Source organism: Zalophus californianus, chromosome 4, assembly GCF_009762305.2.
Source record: "Zalophus californianus isolate mZalCal1 chromosome 4, mZalCal1.pri.v2, whole genome shotgun sequence".
Lineage (NCBI taxonomy): Eukaryota > Metazoa > Chordata > Mammalia > Carnivora > Otariidae > Zalophus > Zalophus californianus.
Window position 1 is genome coordinate 149,609,289 of NC_045598.1, and position 20,844 is coordinate 149,630,132.

At 48.5% G+C, this 20,844-nt stretch overlaps 1 protein-coding gene across 1 annotated transcript; it reads right to left on the reverse strand.

The window, feature by feature from the left end:
* Window positions 1–7,971: 7,971 nt before the first annotated feature.
* GEM (GTP binding protein overexpressed in skeletal muscle) lies at window positions 7,972–19,893 on the reverse strand. The gene is given in 6 exon segments (XM_027570796.2): window positions 7,972–9,358; window positions 10,787–10,991; window positions 11,670–11,746; window positions 17,837–18,032; window positions 18,034–18,174; window positions 19,762–19,893. Coding segments are annotated over 5 exon segments (888 nt in total). The 5' UTR covers window positions 18,166–18,174; window positions 19,762–19,893; the 3' UTR covers window positions 7,972–9,080.
* Between the last annotated feature and the right edge of the window lie 951 nt (window positions 19,894–20,844).

A 20,844-nucleotide genomic window follows, 5' to 3' on the forward strand; every position in this document is an offset into this window, starting at 1 on the left:
AGATGAAAAAGTTCTGGGGGTGGGGGTAGTGATGGTTACACAACCATGTGAATGTACTTCATGCCACTGAACTACACTTAAAAGTGGTTAGAATGATAAATTTCATCTTGTGTATATTTTATCCCAATAGAAAAGAAGCCTATTTCACTTCCTAGAACCAAATTTTCCCTGGATATATGTGACCCTGGAATTCTCCCTTTCACCAGAAATTCACCTTTCACATGAACACCACAGAAAGCAAGGGTCCCAGAGAACATACTTGGGGAAAGGCTGGCATGTCACAGTGTGGCTGGACCGTCAAGGATAAAATCCCACGGTGGAGTAGGGCAAGGGTCTCCCTTAATGCAAGGAAGAAACAGTGGGCCAGTCATCTAGGGAAAGAAGATGCCCCCATGTCAGTAAACTAGGATTAAGCACCCAGCTGCAGACTGCAGAGGAGGCATCCGTTCTCTGGGTCCTGAAATCAGGTTATCTGTGAGGCAGTTCCCAAGTGGGAGAACTTAGAGGAACACTCTTCTGGAGGCAGGCGTGGAAGGCTGGAAACAAGAGAGCCAGGCAAGAGGTTTGAGATAATGCACCCCAAACTGCACTCGCAGGGACTGGGGGCTAATTATCTCCACCATTCTAGACTGTACTGTTTATGTGCAGAACACAGGTTGCTTAGCAACCTCAGGACTTAAAAAAGGCTTTTGGAAATTTTAGCCTGTTCTCAGCCGCTAAGTGGAACTCCTTTGGCAGGGAGTTTGGGCCACCCTTTGGCCAGGGCATTCTGGTGGAATTATCCACCAGAATGGCACTGAGACTGCCCAAGGGAAAGATGATAATTTAGGGTACCAGGGTAGAAGAGTCTCTTGTTCAATAGCCCCTCCCTCACTCCAGGCTTCCTCCTAAAAGGAGTATCTGAAGGCTCTTGGTTTTCGTCTGAATAAAGAAAATAACAAAACATAGCTAAAACCTTTTGAGCTTTCATCACAGGCCAGTGACTGGGCTTTGTGTGCATTTTCCCATTTCCTGTAAAAAAAAAAAAAAAAAAAAAAACAACTAAGAAGTAAATAACCTTTTAATTCATTTATTCGATTTCTTCATTCAGATGAAAAGCCTGAGCCCACGAATGATTAAGTTACTTGTCCAGGTTACCCAGCTGGGAATAGGTGAAGCCAGGATTTAAACCCAGGCAACTGGACTCCAGAACCCACCCTTTTCTCAGCCACTTCATCCCGTCTTTCCAGCCACCTACGCACAGGGCTGCGCGGTCTGCATCTTCCCGCTCAGGCACAAAGGTAGTGGATTCTTTGCGTCCACTTCCGTCTTCTTTCTCATATGCCCAAGTACAACCGGAAGCACCTGTGAAACCCTCAAGTCCCCTTCATCTGTTGGATGCAGCACTTGTCTGCATAAAAGCAGGGGAACGGACAAGGTCACCATCAACCCGATTTTTTTATGAGTCAAACGTCCTCATCTTCAGCTAAAATAGCAGGTCTCGTTGCCCATTGTCTGTACAGAGACTCTCAAAGACACAATTAAGGAAATCAAATTAAGAGTTCCCTTCTTTTGCTGCCAGAAGAGGTAGCATTGGCATTTTCCCAACTGCTAATGCTTTTTAACTGGCTTTATACATTCCAAGAGGCAAGGATCAGGGCCAGTCCAATATATCAGCAAAGTAGGCAAGTGTCCACATGCTGTGATCCAAGAGGGAAGCCAGCGGGAAGGGCACTGAGGGACCCGCCTACTTCAAAAGACCTTTCCCCGTACCAGTCACTCCGTAATTCTCCCTCAAACACTGTCAAAGTAATTGATGGGCAAACAAGTCCTAATACCACCTCATTCGTGTGTAACACTTTAAGAATCCTGTGGAGATTTGAATATTCTTTAGGATTAAAAATCACTTTTATTTACCACATTTTGTCATCGTAAAAACCCTGTGAGGTTGGTATCACTTTTCTTATTTTATATGTGAGGATTTTAAAGCTCACTAGTAATTAGCAAAAGCAGGACTAGTACCTAAGCCTTTAATACCAAGGCATAAGATATTTACACTTAGCAACACAATTACTCTTACACAATTCCTTCACCTGCCAGAAGCCTGAGCCTAAGACAAGTAAGTTTTCATAGGTTTCCTGAGAAGAGCCAAGTCTGGTTTGAATCGACCAATCCAACCTTAGTCTGGGAACCCCAGAGCTTGAATGCTAATAAAGGCATATGCCCCGGGGCCTCCCTCTCCTTCCGTCTGCACCTGCCTTGAGCTCCCCATGCAGCCCCTCAAGAGGGCTATGTACTTGGTCCAGGACTTGTGCGAAACTCTGTTTCAGTTTCTCTTGTGGTCTCTTTTTGATCTGTGGCTCCCTACCAGGCACCCTGTACTCCACTTAACAAATGTTAACTTAGAAAGGGGTAACAATTAGCACCAGCTTCCTTATCGACACTAATCTGGGCTGTGACTCAGAGAATTCAGTTTGTAGTGACAGTTCAAATGGGCCCCTCTCCGGGTACTCAGGGAAGGTACCCCCGGGGCCGACTACCTAGCCCACTTGCTTGCGTCGCATATTCATGGCGCTGCAGGTCTCGTCCAGAAGACATCTGCATGGCCTGGTTTCGCTTATTTTTTTCCGACCTTGGCTCAGTACTACTTTTGCCCAATCATCCCGCAGATAACCCAAGCGCCTCACGCTGCTGTTTCCAAATCGTGAAACACATCCTGGCAGGCCACCAGCTCCCTCTTATAATCAAATAGATGAATCACAAGTCCATTTCCTATGGATTTCTTTAATAGGATTTCCACTCCTACCTCATGGCCTTGTCCAGCCTGGCGTTTACAAAAAAAAGAAATTACTGCTTTCAAGTACATCTGATGGCGGGTTTTTTTTTTTTTAGTCAAATAAAAACCGACTGACTGTTGACGTCGTACTCCGCACAACCCTGTGCCTTACCCATTTTCTGCTATTTGCCCACTTGCTCTTCCTTTGTGTCTTTTGGTGCACCTCGTAAGGTAGCCGCTGCCAACACTCCGGAGCGGCTGTAATTCCCTCATCAGATTTTTATTTTCAAACACCTGCCCTCTGTACTGCGAGCACTCCCAGCCTTCAAACGAGGCTGGGGTAAATGTGTGTGTGTGAACCTGTCCACATGCATCTGTAGGTCTGGTTGTATATGTATCCATGTCCGTGTGTGCGTATGGGTATAAAATTGCAAACGCCTTTCCAGAAAGCGCCTTCCAAAACTTTTAAATTCCCCACAAGGCAGCCGATTTCTCCAAGTCAAACAGCTGCCCTCGGGTCTCTGGATGATACCAGTAAGACACAGGGCACTTCTCAGTGCCCCCACATTTCCATGCTTCTAAATACTGACAGTAAGGGGTTAGCTTCTCTACTTCAAGTAGTTAAAAACAGCACAGCCGAAGGCACAGACACATTATATTTAAAAGATTTTATTTATTTATTTGTCAGAGAGAGAGAGAGAGTGAGAGAGCACAAGTTGGAGGGGGTGACAGGCAGAGGGAGAAGCAGGCTCCCCGCTGAGCAGGGAGCCCGACGTGGGGCTCGATCCCAGGACCCTGAGATCATGACCTGAGTCAAAGGCAGACGCTTTAACAGACTGAGCTACCCCGGCGCCCCGGCACATTTTTGTCTGACTTCTTTGACCACAATCCCAGCAAACTTAAATGACAACTCGTCCTGAGTTTCAGAAAGGACATGAACCTCTTGTATACTCCATTCCCTTGGTGGACGCTGCAGTACGTAAGACCGCCCAGCCCCATTTTTGGCATATACTGAAAAGTGGAGCAAGATGAGAGTCTAGTTGATGTTTGAAGTTCCTCTAATTGCAGTACTCTACTTCTCCTTTAACTGTGAGACCTCTCTTTCCCACTTGTACCCCTGCAACATGCACGTGCGCACACACACACACTGAACGCATGCACTCGCAAGCACATGTGCAAGCCTCCATGTGCACAACCACACAGAGCCACCTGTGCGCCCTGCCGGCCTTCGCTAAAAGCCTCCAGTCCTTGTTTGCATACATTTGTGCCTAGCCATATTATAAGAAAAGCAGGTGTGCCGTGTTTCCTTCCTCGTTTCCCAAGAAGTTAGGCCGCACAAGGACTGATGGTTTAGGGTCTCTTGCCCCAGGACTGTTTTGAGACAGTCGCAAAGTCAGAAGCCGAGCCCTGACTCCAGGGTGATCTTACTCCTGCGTTTGCCCCCATCAGCGGCCGCCCCCCCCCCCCCCCCCCCCCCCCGCTGTCCGTGGCATCTGCACCGTTGTCTGCTGTGGCCAGCATCGGGCCTCAGTGCTCTGCGAGCCCTCCCCGTACAAAACCTGAATGCTGCCAGAAGCGTGCGCCCCGGAAGCCCATCCTGGACTTTCTGGGGGGCTGCTGCCTCCGATGAACAGTGCCCTCGCTCTGCCTGCAGCGCATTCCCGCCTGCACCAGGCTCCGTGCTCCGGTGGCTTCCTCACTGAGCTCCTCACAGGGCCATGTCATGCCTTCTGGTTCCTGCCAGTCAGCTCCCCTGGGCCATGTCCTGAAGCAGTGCCACTTGGCCCGTCACATCCTTGTTTGGAAACATTCGAACGCCAGCATCGTCTTCTGAACCAAGTCGAACCTTTCAGTCTGGAAATCGACATATTCTGCAACTGCTCCCCATCTTCTCTTACAGATTGCTCACTTCCCACCTCCTGGACAGATGATACATTAAGCGCTTTACATTTAATCCTCACAATAATCCCTTGAGATGGGTATTATCCTTGTTTTTCAGATGAAGAAATTGAGGCTTACAGCTGCTAAGTAAGTTGCCCTAAATAACCCAAAGTATTTCGTTTCCTAGGGCTGCTGAGCTTACCATAAACTTGGTGGCTTAAAAAACAACAGAGATGTATTCTCTTGCAGTTCTGGAGGCTAAACATCTAAAATCATGATGTGGGCAGGGCCGTACTCACTTGGAAGACATTAGGGGAGAAGGCTTCCTTCCCTTTCCAGCTCCCGGTGGTCCCGGGCATTCCTCGGTACTCACTGGCTCACAGCTGTATCACTCCCGTCTCTGCCCCATCTTCACGCGGGCTTCTTCCCTGCGTGTCTCTTCTGGGTCCAAGTCTCTCTCTCTCTCTCTCCTTTGTGCATTCATTGGATTGAGGGCCTACCCTAATTCCAGAAAGATTTCATCTGACATCCTTAACTAATTGCATTTTACCTGTGGAAATCTTGAATAGCCTTCAAGATCAAGCTCAACGGCACTTCCTCCAAGAAGACATTCCTGATTACACCAGCCAAGGAAGGAATTCTTTCTCCCATCCAAGCTCCAACCGCCTTACTTCACGTGTCTCTGCTGCTCCTGCTTATCTGTACATCCTGTTCGGGGTTTTCGTGCAGTTTTCCTCGTTCACCACTGTGCCCACTTCCCACTAATGTATCACAACCTCCCTCTCGTACCGTGGATTCTCCACAGCCCCTTGCATGGCAGGAGCTCCACAGATTTAGCCAAGTGAACTCATAATCATCTGCCTCTCCCCGTACTGAATAGTTATGTATTAGCGAGCAACAATGTAGGATGCTTAAAAACCAGCTCTTCCCCAACGTTCCCCCTTCCCCAAAATGGAAATTTTTTAAATAGCCTAATGTACTTTCCCGCATCAAATCCGATCATTTTATTAATAATGTTTTCCTTCATTTGAATCTTATCTAATGGCAGCAAATCCAGGCCCTTCCTGGTATAATCCTCCCATGGTTTTTTCAGTTTCTTCCTACCGCCATGCCACCTTCTTTAGCTTCTTGGGACAGGCAAATATACAATTTGGGGGGGGCCTCTGAGGACCCAGATAATGTCTTAGTCATTATATTCCCAGCACCCAGCGGTGCCCGGGTGCCCCATACCGTTGAAGGATGCACGAGGGAACGAAGGCCTAAACACCTTATTAGAAGTCCTCAAGAGTTCTCGAGGGATGACAACCTTTGCAGGTCTCCACCATCCTCACCACAACCCTGTGAAGCGGGTGTCATTGTTATTCCCACGTCACAGATGGGAAACTGAGGCTGAGAGGATAAGGAAGTTCCTCCTGGTCACACATCTAAGTGATGAAACCAGAGGGAAACCCAAGTCTGTCTGACTCCAGAGCCGTAGCTCTTGCCCAGAAAGCCTCTCAGACCGGAATGCACCCTGTATTGTCCTGCCCTGGTTCAAACTGAGGGAGGCCCCCGTGGGACGATCCTCAACAGGCCCTTCAGCTTGAGAGTCTTGGCAGCTGTTGGCCATTTGGCTGGGAAGGTTAGAAGTGACTAGGATGGTTGGATCTAGGAGAGTAGGTAAGAGCCTAAAGAATGTGTATGTTTCGGGTGTGTGTGTGTGTGGCGTTGTGTATGTGGGATGTGGGGTGAGTGGTGTGGGGTATACGTGCTGTTTGCTGTATGGACATGTTTATGTGTGTGCTCTGTGGAGGGGTGTGTGTGGTATGTGTGGGGTGTGGGGGGTGTGTGTATGGTGCGGCATGTGTGTGGTGCATAGCGTGTGTGGGGGTGTGGTATTGTGTGGAGTGTGTGTGCAGGTGGTATCATGTGGTGTGTGTTGGTGGTACCTGGGGATGAAAAGAGCTGTGTCTATAGGAAACAGTTTGGGATCCTGAAAGATGCAAAGGACTCCGAGTCACATCTGGACTCTACTCCAAGCCCAGACACATCTGAACTGGAACAAGCCATCTGTCCCCCTGAACTTGCTTGCTGTAAAATGGCCTGTCACCTTCATGGGCCATTTGGAAGGTCTATTCAAGAAGAAACAGATAAAGGCCCAGTATACACGAGGGACTGCATTGAAGAGTATAGGGATAAAAGGGAGAAATAGCCGTCCCTGATTCTAAGGAGTTTCCATTCCATTTGGGGGAAGGCAAACTTATAAAACTGATTTATGCAGAATGGAAGGTGTATGACAATGAAAACAGACGTCTCTTGAGCTCTTCACATTTAGCAGATTAAAAGATGCTCATCTCACAATCTTACAAGGTAGGTATTAGTAACAACCCCACTTTGCAGAGGAGAAAACTGATGGTCACAAAGGTTTCACCTTCGCTCCAAAGACACACTGATGTTAAATGGCAGTGACATTGCCTGTGAAACCTGATGGTCACAAAGGTTTTCGCCTTTGCTCCAAAGACACACTGATGTTAAATGGCAGTGACATTGCCTGTGAAACCTGATGGTCACAAAGATTTCGCCTTTGCTCCAAAGACACACTGATGTTAAATGGCAGTGACATTGCCTGTGAAACCTGATGTTCACTCTTATCCTCTCCCAGTACCATTTCCTCGAGCACTGCAAAGAGGCCAAGTGCACAGAGATGGGCACCTCGTGCTCAATTTGGAAAGAGGAGAGCGGGCCAGCAGAACTGAGTTCTAAGGCTGTGGCTTTAGGCGATATTCAGAAACAATAGGGAGAGGAGGTGCCAGAAGGTACACGCAGGGGCCACTGATGTGAAAGGGGGACACCGGGTCATCCCACTCCAGCAAGGGGTCACACACAGCCACGGGAAGGTCAAATTGTATTAATGCCATCAAGGAGAATTTGGTTACGGTCATGCCCGGCTAGATTGCAGGTTGAAAACCACCAGTTTTGTGTTTTTTTTTCTTTGCCCCCTAATCTAATTTCCTCTAATGCTTTAGTCAAGCTTAGGGCCATGAGCCTTTGGGGAGCAAAGGTCCATCTGTTCAGTCAGGAATTTGCCAAAGTAAAAGATCAATCTGGCTTTTATTGTAACTTAGCATTTAGAGGACCCCAAATACTTCCCAACTGTATTAGCCAGAAATAACTCTGCATTATTGTGAATCATGGTTCCGAAGGAGAGATGTCAGGGATAGTCTTTGAAACTAATAACAATGGGGCCACCACCAATAAAAAGAAGAAATAAAATAACAGGTATGTCTCTGTAGAGTGTGCTTGCTCTAAAAGCAAATGGAAAGAATCATAATCGTCTTATTTGGGGAGGAAAAAACATTTAAGAATGCCTTTTTTTCCCAAAGATTTTATTTCTTTTATTATAAGACATATAGGTAAAAACTTGCATATTATGAAAAAGATAGAAAATGGTAATAAAATGGACATTTTTCCTATTAAGAAATATGTTCATAAATATGCTTTATCAAATGTTAAAATGGTTATTATTTTGCAAAATAACAATAAATAGAGCAGAGCTGTGGCATACAAGGGTCAACCCAAAATACTGAAGTATTTATGTTTTGTGTTTTATAAAAATTCAGACCTTTGATTATATTTCATAATTTGGCATTTTGCAATCCAGGTTATCAACAATTCAGATTTTTAAAATATATTCATGATGGCCCCAAGACTTTAAAAACAATGAAAACACAAAAGGTGGCTTGACTAAGTAGAATTTGATTTAAGTAATTTTCTCCTCAACAAAAAATTTAAGACACAGAAGCCAAAATAGGATTGTTGATCCCAAAAGTGGTACCCCTATCAGTTCCCAATTCTACAAATTTCTGGATCCCCAACCATGGGCATGGAACAAAAATTGTTGGCTAAGCTTTAGTTTCCAGGAAGGTCCACCATTTCTTTTCACAGCTTGATGGAGCAATAATAGTCATGATTATGATGAGCCCGGTTCTACAATCCTAGCTCCATGAATATAAGGTACAGAGAAAGAAATTCACCCTCCTTTGGATAAATCCTTTGACGGCTTTCCTGTATTTTGTCTATGGCCCACTGGCCTCAAATTCGTGTAGCGGAACACTGGGTGACATTTTACTAACAAAAAGTTCTTGTTCTGAGCATTCTTTTGTAGGCTTCAATTCTCTACTATCCAGAGGAGAGAGCAAACACATGTGAACCCCAAGCACATCCTCTGATGAGTCTCGGGTGTTCAAGTAACAAGGTCAGGCTTTTCCTGTAAATAAATACTGATTTTACAAAGATCTTTCGTTTCCCATGCATGATGTTGCCCTTGAGGCTAACAAGCTAATTCCCAGCTACAATGGGGGAAGCCTTATCTAATACTACTTAAGGATCCAATCTAATATAGATTATCGGTCCCAATGGTGTTCAACGATGTCCATAGGGGGACATCTGGGGTGACTCTGGGGGCCTAGAGCACAGAGAGGTCATGGCAGGATTTGGACTTGAGCTTGAAGGCCATATTCTTGTTGTTTTTGGCCACGATCTTGCCCCAGAAGCGCCGGGCTTTCCTGGGGATGCTCTCCCTCCTTTTCTGGTAGGCCAGCCGCCGCTCATTCTTTTCCTTGCTGTCCCGTCGGAGGCGGACCTGCCGCACGATGCCCTCAAACAGCTCCTTCACGTTGTGCTGGACAGCCGCCGACGTCTCGATGAACTTGCAGTCAAACACCACAGCACACGCTCTCCCTTCTGGGGAGGAAAAGAGGGGAGAAGAAAGTCAGAGGGGCTCCATGGCCCAGGCCAAGCTAGCGGGCTCCGGACTCGGAGCTGTCTCCGGGCAGCTCTAGGTCAGGCGGCCACGTGGTGGTGACACGTGTCCTCCCAGCACACACGGAGGCAGTCACAGGAAGCTTCCCGCAAGCAGGAGAGGGGGGCTCTAGAGCTGGTCCACCAGAGATGCACTGTGTGGCGGTCCAACTGCATCAGCCACGGTAACATCAACTCAGTAAAACCACAGCCTTCACTTACTGCACTTACCATGTTACTGGAAAAACACATTCTCCCTCCCAGACAGATGAAGAAACTGAGGTCGGGGGTGATCTTTTAAAAACATGAGGGAGTTCACACAGCCTATAAGCGGCAGAAGTGAATCCAGGCCTGCTTCATCCTCACGCTCGGATTCTTAATGCTTTCTGCTGACTCGGTTTCCCCGAATTGAAAAACAACCCTGCTCTTTGACTTTCCTCTCTTAAAAAACGATGTTAAAGCTCTGATGAGGTTATTTTGAAAAAATGTTGATTTCACAAATGTACAAGGCAGTTTCCAGCAAGCTGTATATACAAGCTTTTCTGGAGCGGCCTCCGTGTCGAAAGTTGCGCTGTGTTCACTGACCGTGTATCCCAGTTTGGCTTAGAAAAAAATGCAGTGTAGACAGTCATCGCCTAAGAGTAAGACATTCCCAAGCTAGTTGTAGACATTAAGTCTTCATCAGGTTTCTTTCCTCCTGAGTGGGGCCTGACAATGCAGGGTTTTAATTTTTACCATTGTACCAGGAACCAAATCTGTACGTGGACAATAAAATCTCAAGGGCTCCCCCGCCCCCTGGCAAATAGGCGATATCCCTGAGCTAAGCATGAAGATGTCTAGGTGACACCATCAGATTGATGCCTTCAATGAAACTTAGGAAGCAAAAGGCAGGGGGTGGGAGGGTGTTCCTAGGGTCTCCAGGAACCAGAGGCAGCCAGAGTGGAATTCTCATTCTCATGGAAACTCCCACAGAACCCCCCCACACCAGAGTTCCCATCCTTCTTACATGAAGACACTACTTCTATTTCCCTGAACTCCTAAGAGCTCCCCAGAGAAGAGAAAAGGACAAGAAGAAAAGGTTGGGGAGTGCCAGTAAATCCAACCCCCGCCCCAGCATAACCTTTTCCCTCAAGCAATTCCAGGCTGGGGAAAACGGGAATCCAGCAAGTAGCCCAGATGGACAAGGGGGCGGCCATCAGCACAGGGATCATCTGCTGGGAACGCTGGCGTCTTCTACACAGAACTCCACGGAGCATTTTAATAATGAGTCCCTGGTGCCAGCTTCATGGAAGAAGAAGAAAAGAGCCCCCAGGTGAAGGAAAAGGAGGTGACCCCGAGAGGGTCTCCCTGTTGTGGCACCACCCCTCTTACCTGATACAGACACTTCCCGGCACCGCACCAGGTCACTTTTGTTGCCCACCAAAATTATAGGAATGTCCTCGGTCTGCCGGGCCCTGCGGAGCTGGATTCGCAGCTCAGATGCCTTCTCGAAGCTCGCACGGTCTGTGATGGAGTAGACAATCAGGTAGGCATCCCCGACTTGCATGCAGTGGTCCTGGAGCCATTCATTCTCCCCCTGAAAAAAACGGGAAGAAACTCCTTGAGCTCGGGCACGCCTGGGAAATGAAGCATCCTTCACAAAGAAGCGATCTGTGTAAACCAAGGTTTTTACTATCCAGTTCCTCCTACAGCCTGAGTTGATAAATTAATATGACGACTTTGCCAAACCACATTTCCCATTTCTAGCTCATCTGCCAAAAATGAGCCCTCTGACTTCCAACAACTCCCTTTTGCCTTTTCCCAACTGATGAAATTTCGAATCCTTCTGTGAGAAGAGGGTTCCCAACCAAGAGAAGGTCTAGCATAGAGGCTCAGAAGCCCCAAATCTTTAAAAAGCAAACGTTGAAGACGAGTATTAACAATGTCAACTTCATATAATCTGGTTTTATATAGCTTTAAATGATCATCCATCCTTCTTGGCACTTTCCCTAAAGCAGATAGACGTTTGTGTCTTTTTTTAACAGAACTAAGGTAAGGGCAAATCACTGCAACTTGCTTATTATTCAGAGCTCATTTGTGAATGACCTCTTCTTGAGAATAGTCTCCTACTTCAGAAAAAAAAAAAAAAGCTAATCAAGAAAATGAGCCCACCTCACCTAGAACACTGAAAAGGACAAGGTCACCCTTGCACCAAACAGCCTGTTGGAAAGGCAAGCCCTGAAGGAATTTACAGAGAGCTTCGGGTTCTGCATACCTTATTTTCCCACATGTCTAGGAGTATAATTGTTGCACTCTCCCCATCAACAATCAGTGTTCGCTCGTAGGTATCTTCTGGAAAAGAACAGGAGTACTGGAGTCAGAAAAATAGGCAACACTTTTACCTGAGCGTCATGTAGGAAATTATGTTACAAAATAAGCCTACTAAATATGCAATTAATTATGCAAATATGCAGATACTCACAAAGGCACATTACTATTTCTTAATCACCTTCCACAACGTTCTACATGTTCCTCCAGTACTTCCTGAGCAGAACACCTATGTCTTCTGAATGTGTCTCACTGAGCCACTTGAAATGAAGACTTTCGTTTTCATCATTCCTAGACCTTTGCTCTAGGAAAACCATCTATAAGGATAAACTGAGAGCTTCTGACTCCGACTCAATGGATGATGGCTTGAGAATCACCCAAGGGAACCGTAAGCCTCATTCGTAAGCCTCACATGGAAATCCACTGTACCTTTCAGTGGGGGGATTACTGGACATTCACTGGCAATTTCAGGAGCTCTGGGCTCAGAGACATTTTTCCTGTTTTGAGACACGCAAGAAAAAAACCTTGAGACTATCCCTGTCTTGGCTGAGGTTCTCCCTTAGAGTACAGTTCCCTAGGAATAAACAGGCTTTTCTTTTTCCATCTTAAGTACAGCCTTAAGTGCGGCCTCCAGCTCCACTTGGTAATGGAAACTTTCCTCCCGGCACTTGAGCCCAGTCTGAGTATAGATGAAGAGTGAGCAGTGCGATGGGCCAGAGCAGCTCCAGCCCACAGAAATCAGGTGGGGGGTATGGTTGGCTGAGTTAACTGGGATTTTGCAGAAGTGATTCCCATCAACTGCATACAAACAAACCCATCCCCACTCTATTTTCACAGTGAGGTTTCCTGTTTTGAGTTTCATCATTTGAAAATGATGATTTTCATAATGATTTTTTTTTTTTTTTACCATTTTTCTTGCTGCTACTTTTGCCTTAAATCTGTTCTCTGGAAAATCCAAAAGGCTTGCGCCCTTACCTCCTTCCAGGAGAAGCGCTCCCTCACCATCTACTTAAAATTGCAATACATCTTCCCTACCAATATTTTACTCCCTTCCAGTTTTTCTTCATTGTACTTAAAGGTACCTAACATGCAATCCATTTATTATTTTCTGTCCCTCTCACCCACAGAATGTGAAGGCAGAGATCTGCATCTGTGTTTACTGCTACATCCCCCCCCCCCCACCCACATAGGGCAGTGCTCAGCATACTTCAGGTGGTCAGCAAATGCTTATCGAATGAATGAGAACTATAGCACTGGGGCTATAAGCACAAGCACACCTGATTAGAATCTGGATGCCATCCCTTTTTAACTATGTGCCTCTGGACCATTTAAGTGCTCTGGGCCTCAATTTCTTCATCTATGAAATGGGACTGATAACCATATTCATGCCTTAAGGCTGCATGACAATTACCTATGTTAAGCCTGGGCCCAAAGTAGAAAGGCAATAAATATTAGCTGTTGTCATCACTTGTTCAGATAGAGGAAGCTGGTTCTTGCCACATGTGGCATTTCCTACCATAGCTAAAACCTAGCTTAAAAGTGCTACTTGGGGAAACCAGAGCCTTTCTTGTTTTATAGGAATAAGGGGTTTATTAAAAGTAATGCTCCTGTTTAAATGTTTCTTCATCTAGGAAATGGAATCAGGGGAGGGAAAGGAAGGAAAACACGGACAAATGAGAAGAAAGTTAACCAGGGATGGTCAACTTTCTGTTGGTCTGTCTTGCTGTCAGTCTCCCTGCCTCCACAAGGTATCATTCTAATCAATGGTAACGGTGCCCCCCCTGGGGGATTAAAAGCCTTCTAAGCCCATCCTGTCTGCCATGCACAACTTGCAGCACGAACGGGATCACAGCAGGATGCACAGTCACCAGAGTGCATTACTGCAGAGTATGACCCACCAGGCATATTTATACAGCCAAATGGAAATGGTCAGAGCCTGAGCAGCACAGAAGGGGGGCCGGCTGCCTGCCCCCTTGCTACCTTGGGCTTCTTCTCTTTTCTCTGAAAGCTTTCCCTGTGCTCAGGAAATCCAAAACAGCACTTTCTCTGTCGGTCAGCCTCACCACCCAAAAGCAGGTACAAAGGATTCACCTGGGTCCCCAGCAGTTCAAAGAGAAACATACCTACCACACTGCAACAGCTAGGGGGAAGGCAAACCCGAACCTTCCCTTGGTTTACGAGATATCAGAACATTAGCCTAGAGAGAAAGTGGTTTAAGGATTACACCTTAAAAGGTAGATGCCTAACTGCTTTGCTGTTCTGCAAGACTGCTGGACTTACCCCTGCCTGAAATCATTGTGCTGCAAACCCAGGAACCGAAAACAACGTGTCTCCACCCTGCTTCACCACGTATGCCCCACACCTAGGTTTATATACTGCCTCTGGCGACAGGGCCCACGGATTCTTCAGACACACTTAAGCCTCCTGCTTTCTGGCCCTCTGCTAACGGAGAGGGCCAAGCCTGCACCCGAAGCTCTAGTTTCCCTTCCTCCCCTTGTCACTCACCTTTTAGCCTTTTCAAGAGCTAATCGGGTGGGGAGAGGGGAGATAAAAGAATATGAATTCTAGAAGAGTCCTTTGAAATTTGCCCTGGGTTGAGGTGTGTAGAGAAAGGGTTGAGGCCTATTGGCTTGTAGGGCTTTTCAGGACCCTGGGTCTGGGGGAGTCCTCTTTGCTCCCGTGCTCTCGACGACAGCTGGGGGTGCACGTGCACACACCGTGTAACAAGAGAGATCATCCTCAGGGGGTGGGATGGAGCTCCGATGACTGGGTGACAGTCGCTATCTTCCCTGGACTAGGTCACCTTAACCTGTCTTTCATTTGACCCCCACTGTGCGTGGAGGGCCTTCTGGCCCAGGACTGGTTCAAGTGCTGTGTGGAACCGGCACAGGCGCGCTCTCTCTCACGCCGGAACGGGCTCCTGCAGCCTCTCAAAAGCTCTGAGGCTCTGACATGCCTCTCCCCCAAAACTCTCAATGGCTCTCAGCTTTCCTAGCCCAGGAGATGCCAAGGGGCCCTGAAGGAACACCTGCTCTAGGAACACTGTCCTCACCTCCTGCAGCCTCTCACAGGGCCCTGGCCAAGAGTAGGATGAGGGTGGATGGGGACCAGAAGTGACCGAAGTGCCAGTTTGGGAAGGTAAGTCCAGGGAACGGACACAGTAGATTCAGAATCAGCTCTAACATTCATTCCATACACGTTCATTCCGTACTTCTACATGCCAGGCACTGGGCTACATGCTTAGTAGATGTTCTCTCCTTGACTCCTCTATCGTCCTGTGAAGCGGATTTGTCCCTGTTTCACTAACAGGGAGGTCTGAGGAGGGTCAGTCCCTTGCACGAGCGCGCTCAGCTACATCCGCGTCAAAGCTGGGCTCCCAACCCACACCGACAGACTGCAGTCCAGTGCTCCTTCCGGACTCTGCATGTGCAGGTGCTGTACCTTCCCACCCACCCCAGGCCTTCCAAACCCCAGGCCATTCTTAGGGTCCAGCTCAGAGACCACCTCTTCCATGAACCCCTTTCTGACCTCCACAGCCAGAAGTAATCTTTCCTCCTCTAATTTCCCACAGCACTGTCCTTGTACCTCTTTCAAAACACTCACCACACCCGATCTTGGTGTACAGATAGTGTATATCTGTCTCTATCGCACATACAGTAAGCATCTCTAGGGGGAAGCCCTTGGACTCTTTGACGTCCCTGTAGTGAGTCACTGAATTACATGGTGTATGTTCAGTAACTATTTAGGAACGAATGAAGGGATGAGTAAATGAATGGCATTAAATGTGTAGAGAGAGTCATAGATTATTGCAATATAGCTGTAACAACATCTTTATTAGAAGAAATTCTGATAGAGTATTGTGTAGAGGATTTTTTTTTTTTTTTTTTTTTAATGGTTAAGGCTGAAAAAAGAACAATGTGGGGGCATGCTTTGGAAAACCTTCTTCTTTGGAACATGAAGCCACTAGTGATTCCAACAGCTGCCTACAGATAAGAGATGTAATCCTAGACAGTATAAATTAAGTTACTCAAATAGGACACATTAGATAGGCTGGGTCAATGGGGAAATCCTGACAAAGATTCTCTGAGGAGATAAGGATTCTCCCTCTCCCTCCCCACTTTAAATAAAGAGTTCTCCCAAACATAGAAGCCTGCCTTCCCAAATTCCGGGTATGAGTCAGTCTTCTTAACACTCTATGCCTATGGGGATGCCACCCCCCAGATAAGTACCACTCCACTCTAATGGACATTTTTGAAAGTCTGCTACCCACTAACTTTTTCAAGACCTCCCTCAAAAAACAAAACTCCTGATCTCTTCCTTCTGTCAATCTCCCACTTCTTATGGTATTCACCAATTTCACCCTGCTCTGAATTAACAGCCACTGACACCTCACTCCTTCCTGAGAGGGTATACTGCATCTTACACATCACTGGGCACCCCAGAGCCTAGCACAGAGCCAGGCGTGCACCTGGCTACTAACAGCATGTGGAAGCTAAACCCAGGGGTTGCTGGGCACTGTGAATGCACACAACCAGGTCTGACTCCCAGCCAGACCACGGGCTAGCTTTATCACACTGGGAAAGTTACGTGATGTCATAAGCCTCCATTTCTTCACCTGTAAAACAGGGATATTAATACAAAATTGACTCGATTTTTGTTTTATCAGAAAAAACTTAGGAGAAGTACTTAGTAGAGTGTCCGGCACATAGCAGGTTCCCTGTCAATGGCAGTGTAAAAACGCCACCAAATGAAGATGACAAAGGCCTGAGCTCTAATTCCAGCTACCCCACTGATTCTAGGTAAGCTACTTGGTGTCCCTGAGACTCAGTTTACTCCTATGAGTACAGGAATTTTATAAGTACCAAAATAAACAGTAGCAGATATAAGGTACCAAATAAAGCGCCTCTCGATTGCAAACGTGCATTCTAGATATTCATTCCTCCCTCCCTTTCTCCTGTACCAACAGTCACCCACCAGCCTTTACAAAGAGAGAAAATCAGCCTTCCAATACTGACCCTATTTAACCTTGACTCTCGTTTAGCTAGCGTCCCTGAGATTCCAGAAGTGAGGAGAGAAATCAACGTTCTATCAATGAGTCATCATTTACAGTCCAGATCAGGAGCTGCCACGTGAAGCAGTAAACTCTCTGACCCTGGAGACAATCAAGAGGAAACGGTGGGCCGAAATGGGCTGACAGGAGGGAGGAAGGCGCAGGACTCCTGTGCGTCAAGCAGAGGGCAGAACCAACTCATCACTGAGGCAGTTCCCTACCCTGGGAATCTGTGATTCAGCTGTGAGTTGCAAGTGAGAGTACAGACAGACCATGCCACTCGGGCAAGCACTGGAGGATTCTTCCTTTATGTCTATAGCTGCAAATAAGGACCTGTAGCTCCCCTTGTCACGTATGCTAAGACGGAAGCTGTGGCTGAAAGTCACTCTATGAATACCACTGATGATCAGGATCCTCATACATCTATTTGAGGAACACATGCATTTTTGTGACTATGTCACCTCAAATCCGTTTTGCAAACAGGCGAGTCTTAAATATCTTAAGTGAGGTTGTACATGGAACATTGTCTTGAAAACCTGTACATATACAAACACATATATCACCACTGTTATGCTTAAAAAATTAATATTGCACTATTTCAAATATAGATATTAAACTATTTTACACCCTTAAAAGCCTCTAACAATGGTGGAAACTGATGAATCTACCCTAACAGTTTTTCAAATCTGTTTGGTTTTAGGTATAACCATGCAAAAAAGCTGTGACCATACGGAGCTCTTGAAAAGTCCAGGTCAGAGTTGGCAAAAGCCAGAAGTGGGATCCTGACCCTCTGACTCTGCCGTCCTCAGTCAGTCTAACCCCCAGTCCCCGCGGAGCTGGTATCTAAGAAATTCCCTTTCTGGCCTGGGTTCCATCTAGGAGCATTTTCATTTTCTCGTCCTGAGGGCCCATGCCAGGGCTTTTCTGGGGACTCAGCTTCCCCAGCCAGTACCAGGGACGCATAATCACCACTCCCAACTCTGCAGATAAACGACCCACCCCCTTGCTCTTTCAGACGGGACCACTGCTGATGGACAGAAGCCCACTGGGGCTGGGCCACCTACCTCCCAGCACCTCGCAGTCGCTGTCCATGCTGTCATGTACACCTGCAAAAATGTTGGCCAGAGTGGACTTGCCCACCCCCTGCTCCCCTATGAGCACCACCCGGTAGTAGGTGCTCCCTGACTCAGAGGAGATGACCGAGTCTGTGGAGTCAGAGGACCAGCTCCGGCGGCAGTGGTCCTCGGGGGCGGTGGGGGGGGCGGCTGCGCAGGCTGTGCCGGTGGGGCTCTTTCTGGACCATCAGATGCCTGCCATCTGCCGGGATGCTCCAGCGCTGCTGCGGCTGCATGCCCACAGTGCCCTGGCGCATGGGGACGTTGTTCAGGGTCATCGCTGGGTCCTGCAGAGCAGAGCAGCCGAGAGGTATGCATCAGTGAGCGGGAGCTTGGGGGGGCTCACCACACAGTCAGTCATCAATGGTATCTCAGCAAATGGGGTGACACCCAAGTAACCCTGACATCGGAACCCCAAGGAAACTCTCCCCAAATCCAAGAGGCTTTCAATTAGTAACCAGCTCCTCAGGCAGACTGTCGTTCACAAAAAGAAAAAAGTACCGTGAACAACACCCACTGCGCCCCCCTGCTTTCTCCATCCTTGAGCAAGCCTTCAGGAAGCCCACTCGGCACTGACACACAGGCAGCCCAAGGAAACCAGCAGCCTTCGGAGATGGCTCGAAAAGCAACAAGTTAATGGAGCTGGGGACCAGCTGGCCAGGTTAGCTGCTCTTGTCTAAACATGGCTCTTCATTGCACCAGCGTCCAGCGGGCTTTCGTGCCTGGGTGGGAAACACGTGGCAATGACCTCACTCCCTCTGGCTGCACTGGACAAGCACTTATTGGAACTTCCATGTTTAGTAAAGTAAAGTTGCCCTGATGCTCTCCAGCTGCCCGAATAAGCTATTAATTTGGGGGCAAAAAAGAATTTGTCTGAGGTTCATGCCTCAGCTCTGCCCTCTTGCCCACAATCATGTTTCAAAAATCCCAGCCCCCGGCGCCTGGGTGGCTCAGTCGTTAAGCGTCTGCCTTCCGCTCGGGTCATGATCCCGGGGTCCTGGGATTGAGTCCCACATCGGGCTCCCTGCTCGGCGGGAAGCCTGCTTCTCCCTCTCCCACTCCCCCTGCTTGTGTTCCCTCTCTCGCTGTGTCTCTCTCTCTGTCAAATAAATAAATAAATCTAAAAAAAAAAAAAAAAAGTCCCAGCCCCAAGCCCTGTTGCTCCCGCAGGCAAATGACCTGCTCACGTTCCGACCTATCAAATTGTCAAGAGAAAATGCTTCACTCTCATTAAACCACGTCCACCCCGAGAGTTCTTCAATTAACTCCGATTTCCACCTTCCTGAGGAAAATCAGAAGGCCAAAGACCCTCCTAAATGCCGTGAAACAACTTTGCTCCAACTTTCCCTTTGCAAGCCTCCATCCCCTTGCACGGAGCTTTGTTCTCTCAGGCTACTTGAGATGAAGTAGAAGCCTTCTCATTTTTCAGAAGCAAGATCATTCGTGAGAGTGAGAAACGCACACTCCCCTTCCTAGACTCCCACCCACACTCCACACCCCAACACGCCGGCCACTAACGGGGATGACCGGCCGCTTTCTCAATCTCATTAAGCCGTGCCTCAATTGGCCGGCTGGCATTCAAACAACAAAAGCATGACGTATCAAATGAGGGCTGCCCTCTGAGCAGAGAGCCTGCAGGAGGAGGTGACCCTCCTAGTGAACTGAAATAAGGAACCTGATGACAAATGGCATCCTTTGCACCTTAAACTCTGCCTCCCCCCGCCCCCGACCAGAAAACCACAGCGCGGACGGCAAGTTGCAGGGGCTCTTTTCTCAACTTAGAAAGTTCTGCGGGCCGGGAACGCCCACTCCGTGCCCGCGCACTTCCCCCCGCCCGGCGTCGGGGGGACCCCCTTCCCAAACCGCCCGCTTACTTGGCTCAGCCGGGTGGGCGCCCGCGAGGCCCCGTGTGCTGCGTGGGTGCGCGCTGCGATACCGGGGCCGCCGAGCGCGGGGTGCTCGCGCTGTACCCGCCGTCCGTGCCGCCGCCCGCAGCCGCCGCGGGCCCGCCGTTTATAGCGCGCCGGCCGGCCCGCGCCGGGGCTTTTCCGTGACGTCAGCGCCCCCGCCGGGAGGGGGCGGCTCTGCAGCAAACTCCGACTTGCAGCCACTTCGCTGAAACGGTTACTCGGAGTCATGTGACCCCCCCCCCCGCCCTTTTGAAAAATAACGACGGTTCCGTCCCGGGCTCCTTTATTTATTTTATTTTATTTTTACCAGGTGGGTCCAAGAAGCTGGAAAAATACACGGAGTGCCACTTTAATCGCGTTTCCCGGCAGAGCTCTGCCGAGGGGAGATCGTCGGGCGCCCACGGAGACTTTAGCCTCTCGGAGGGGGCTGCAGCCACCTTGCGTGGCCAGGGCTTGTGTGAGCCGCATCTGCTGCCCGGAAAGCTGCCTCTACGTGCCTCCTGTCAGCCTCTCTCTGGAGGACGAGGGAGGGAAGCCCGTTACCGCTTTACTTCCCTTCTCTGGCACGGACCCACAGAGAAGGGGCCGGAGAGAGGTGACGAAAGGGGACAAGACCTTGAAAAGGGCAGTTCTTTTTTTTTTTTTTTTTTTTTTTGACAGAGAGAAACATAGCGAGAGAGGGAACACAAGCAGGGGGAGTGGGAGAGGCAGAAGCAGGTTTTCCCGCTGAGCAGGGAGCCCGCAGGGCTTGATCCCAGGACCCTGGGACCATGACCTGGGCCGAAGGCAGACGCTTAAGGACTGAGCCACCCAGGCCCCCGAAAAGGGCAGTTCTGAAAAACAACTTGATGAGGGGTCCAAGCACATTGTGCTAAATGCTGCTGGCCCTGCTGTGGGCCAGGATGCCGAGGCTCCTCAATCAGGGGATTTCATCAGCGCTCCAGTCAGCAGCATGGCACGTGGCACGGAGCCAATGCCTCCCAGCCGTGGGGGGAGGAGCCCTGAGCCAGACACGGTTGGGGCGGGGCGCCGCGTTCCCTCACCTCC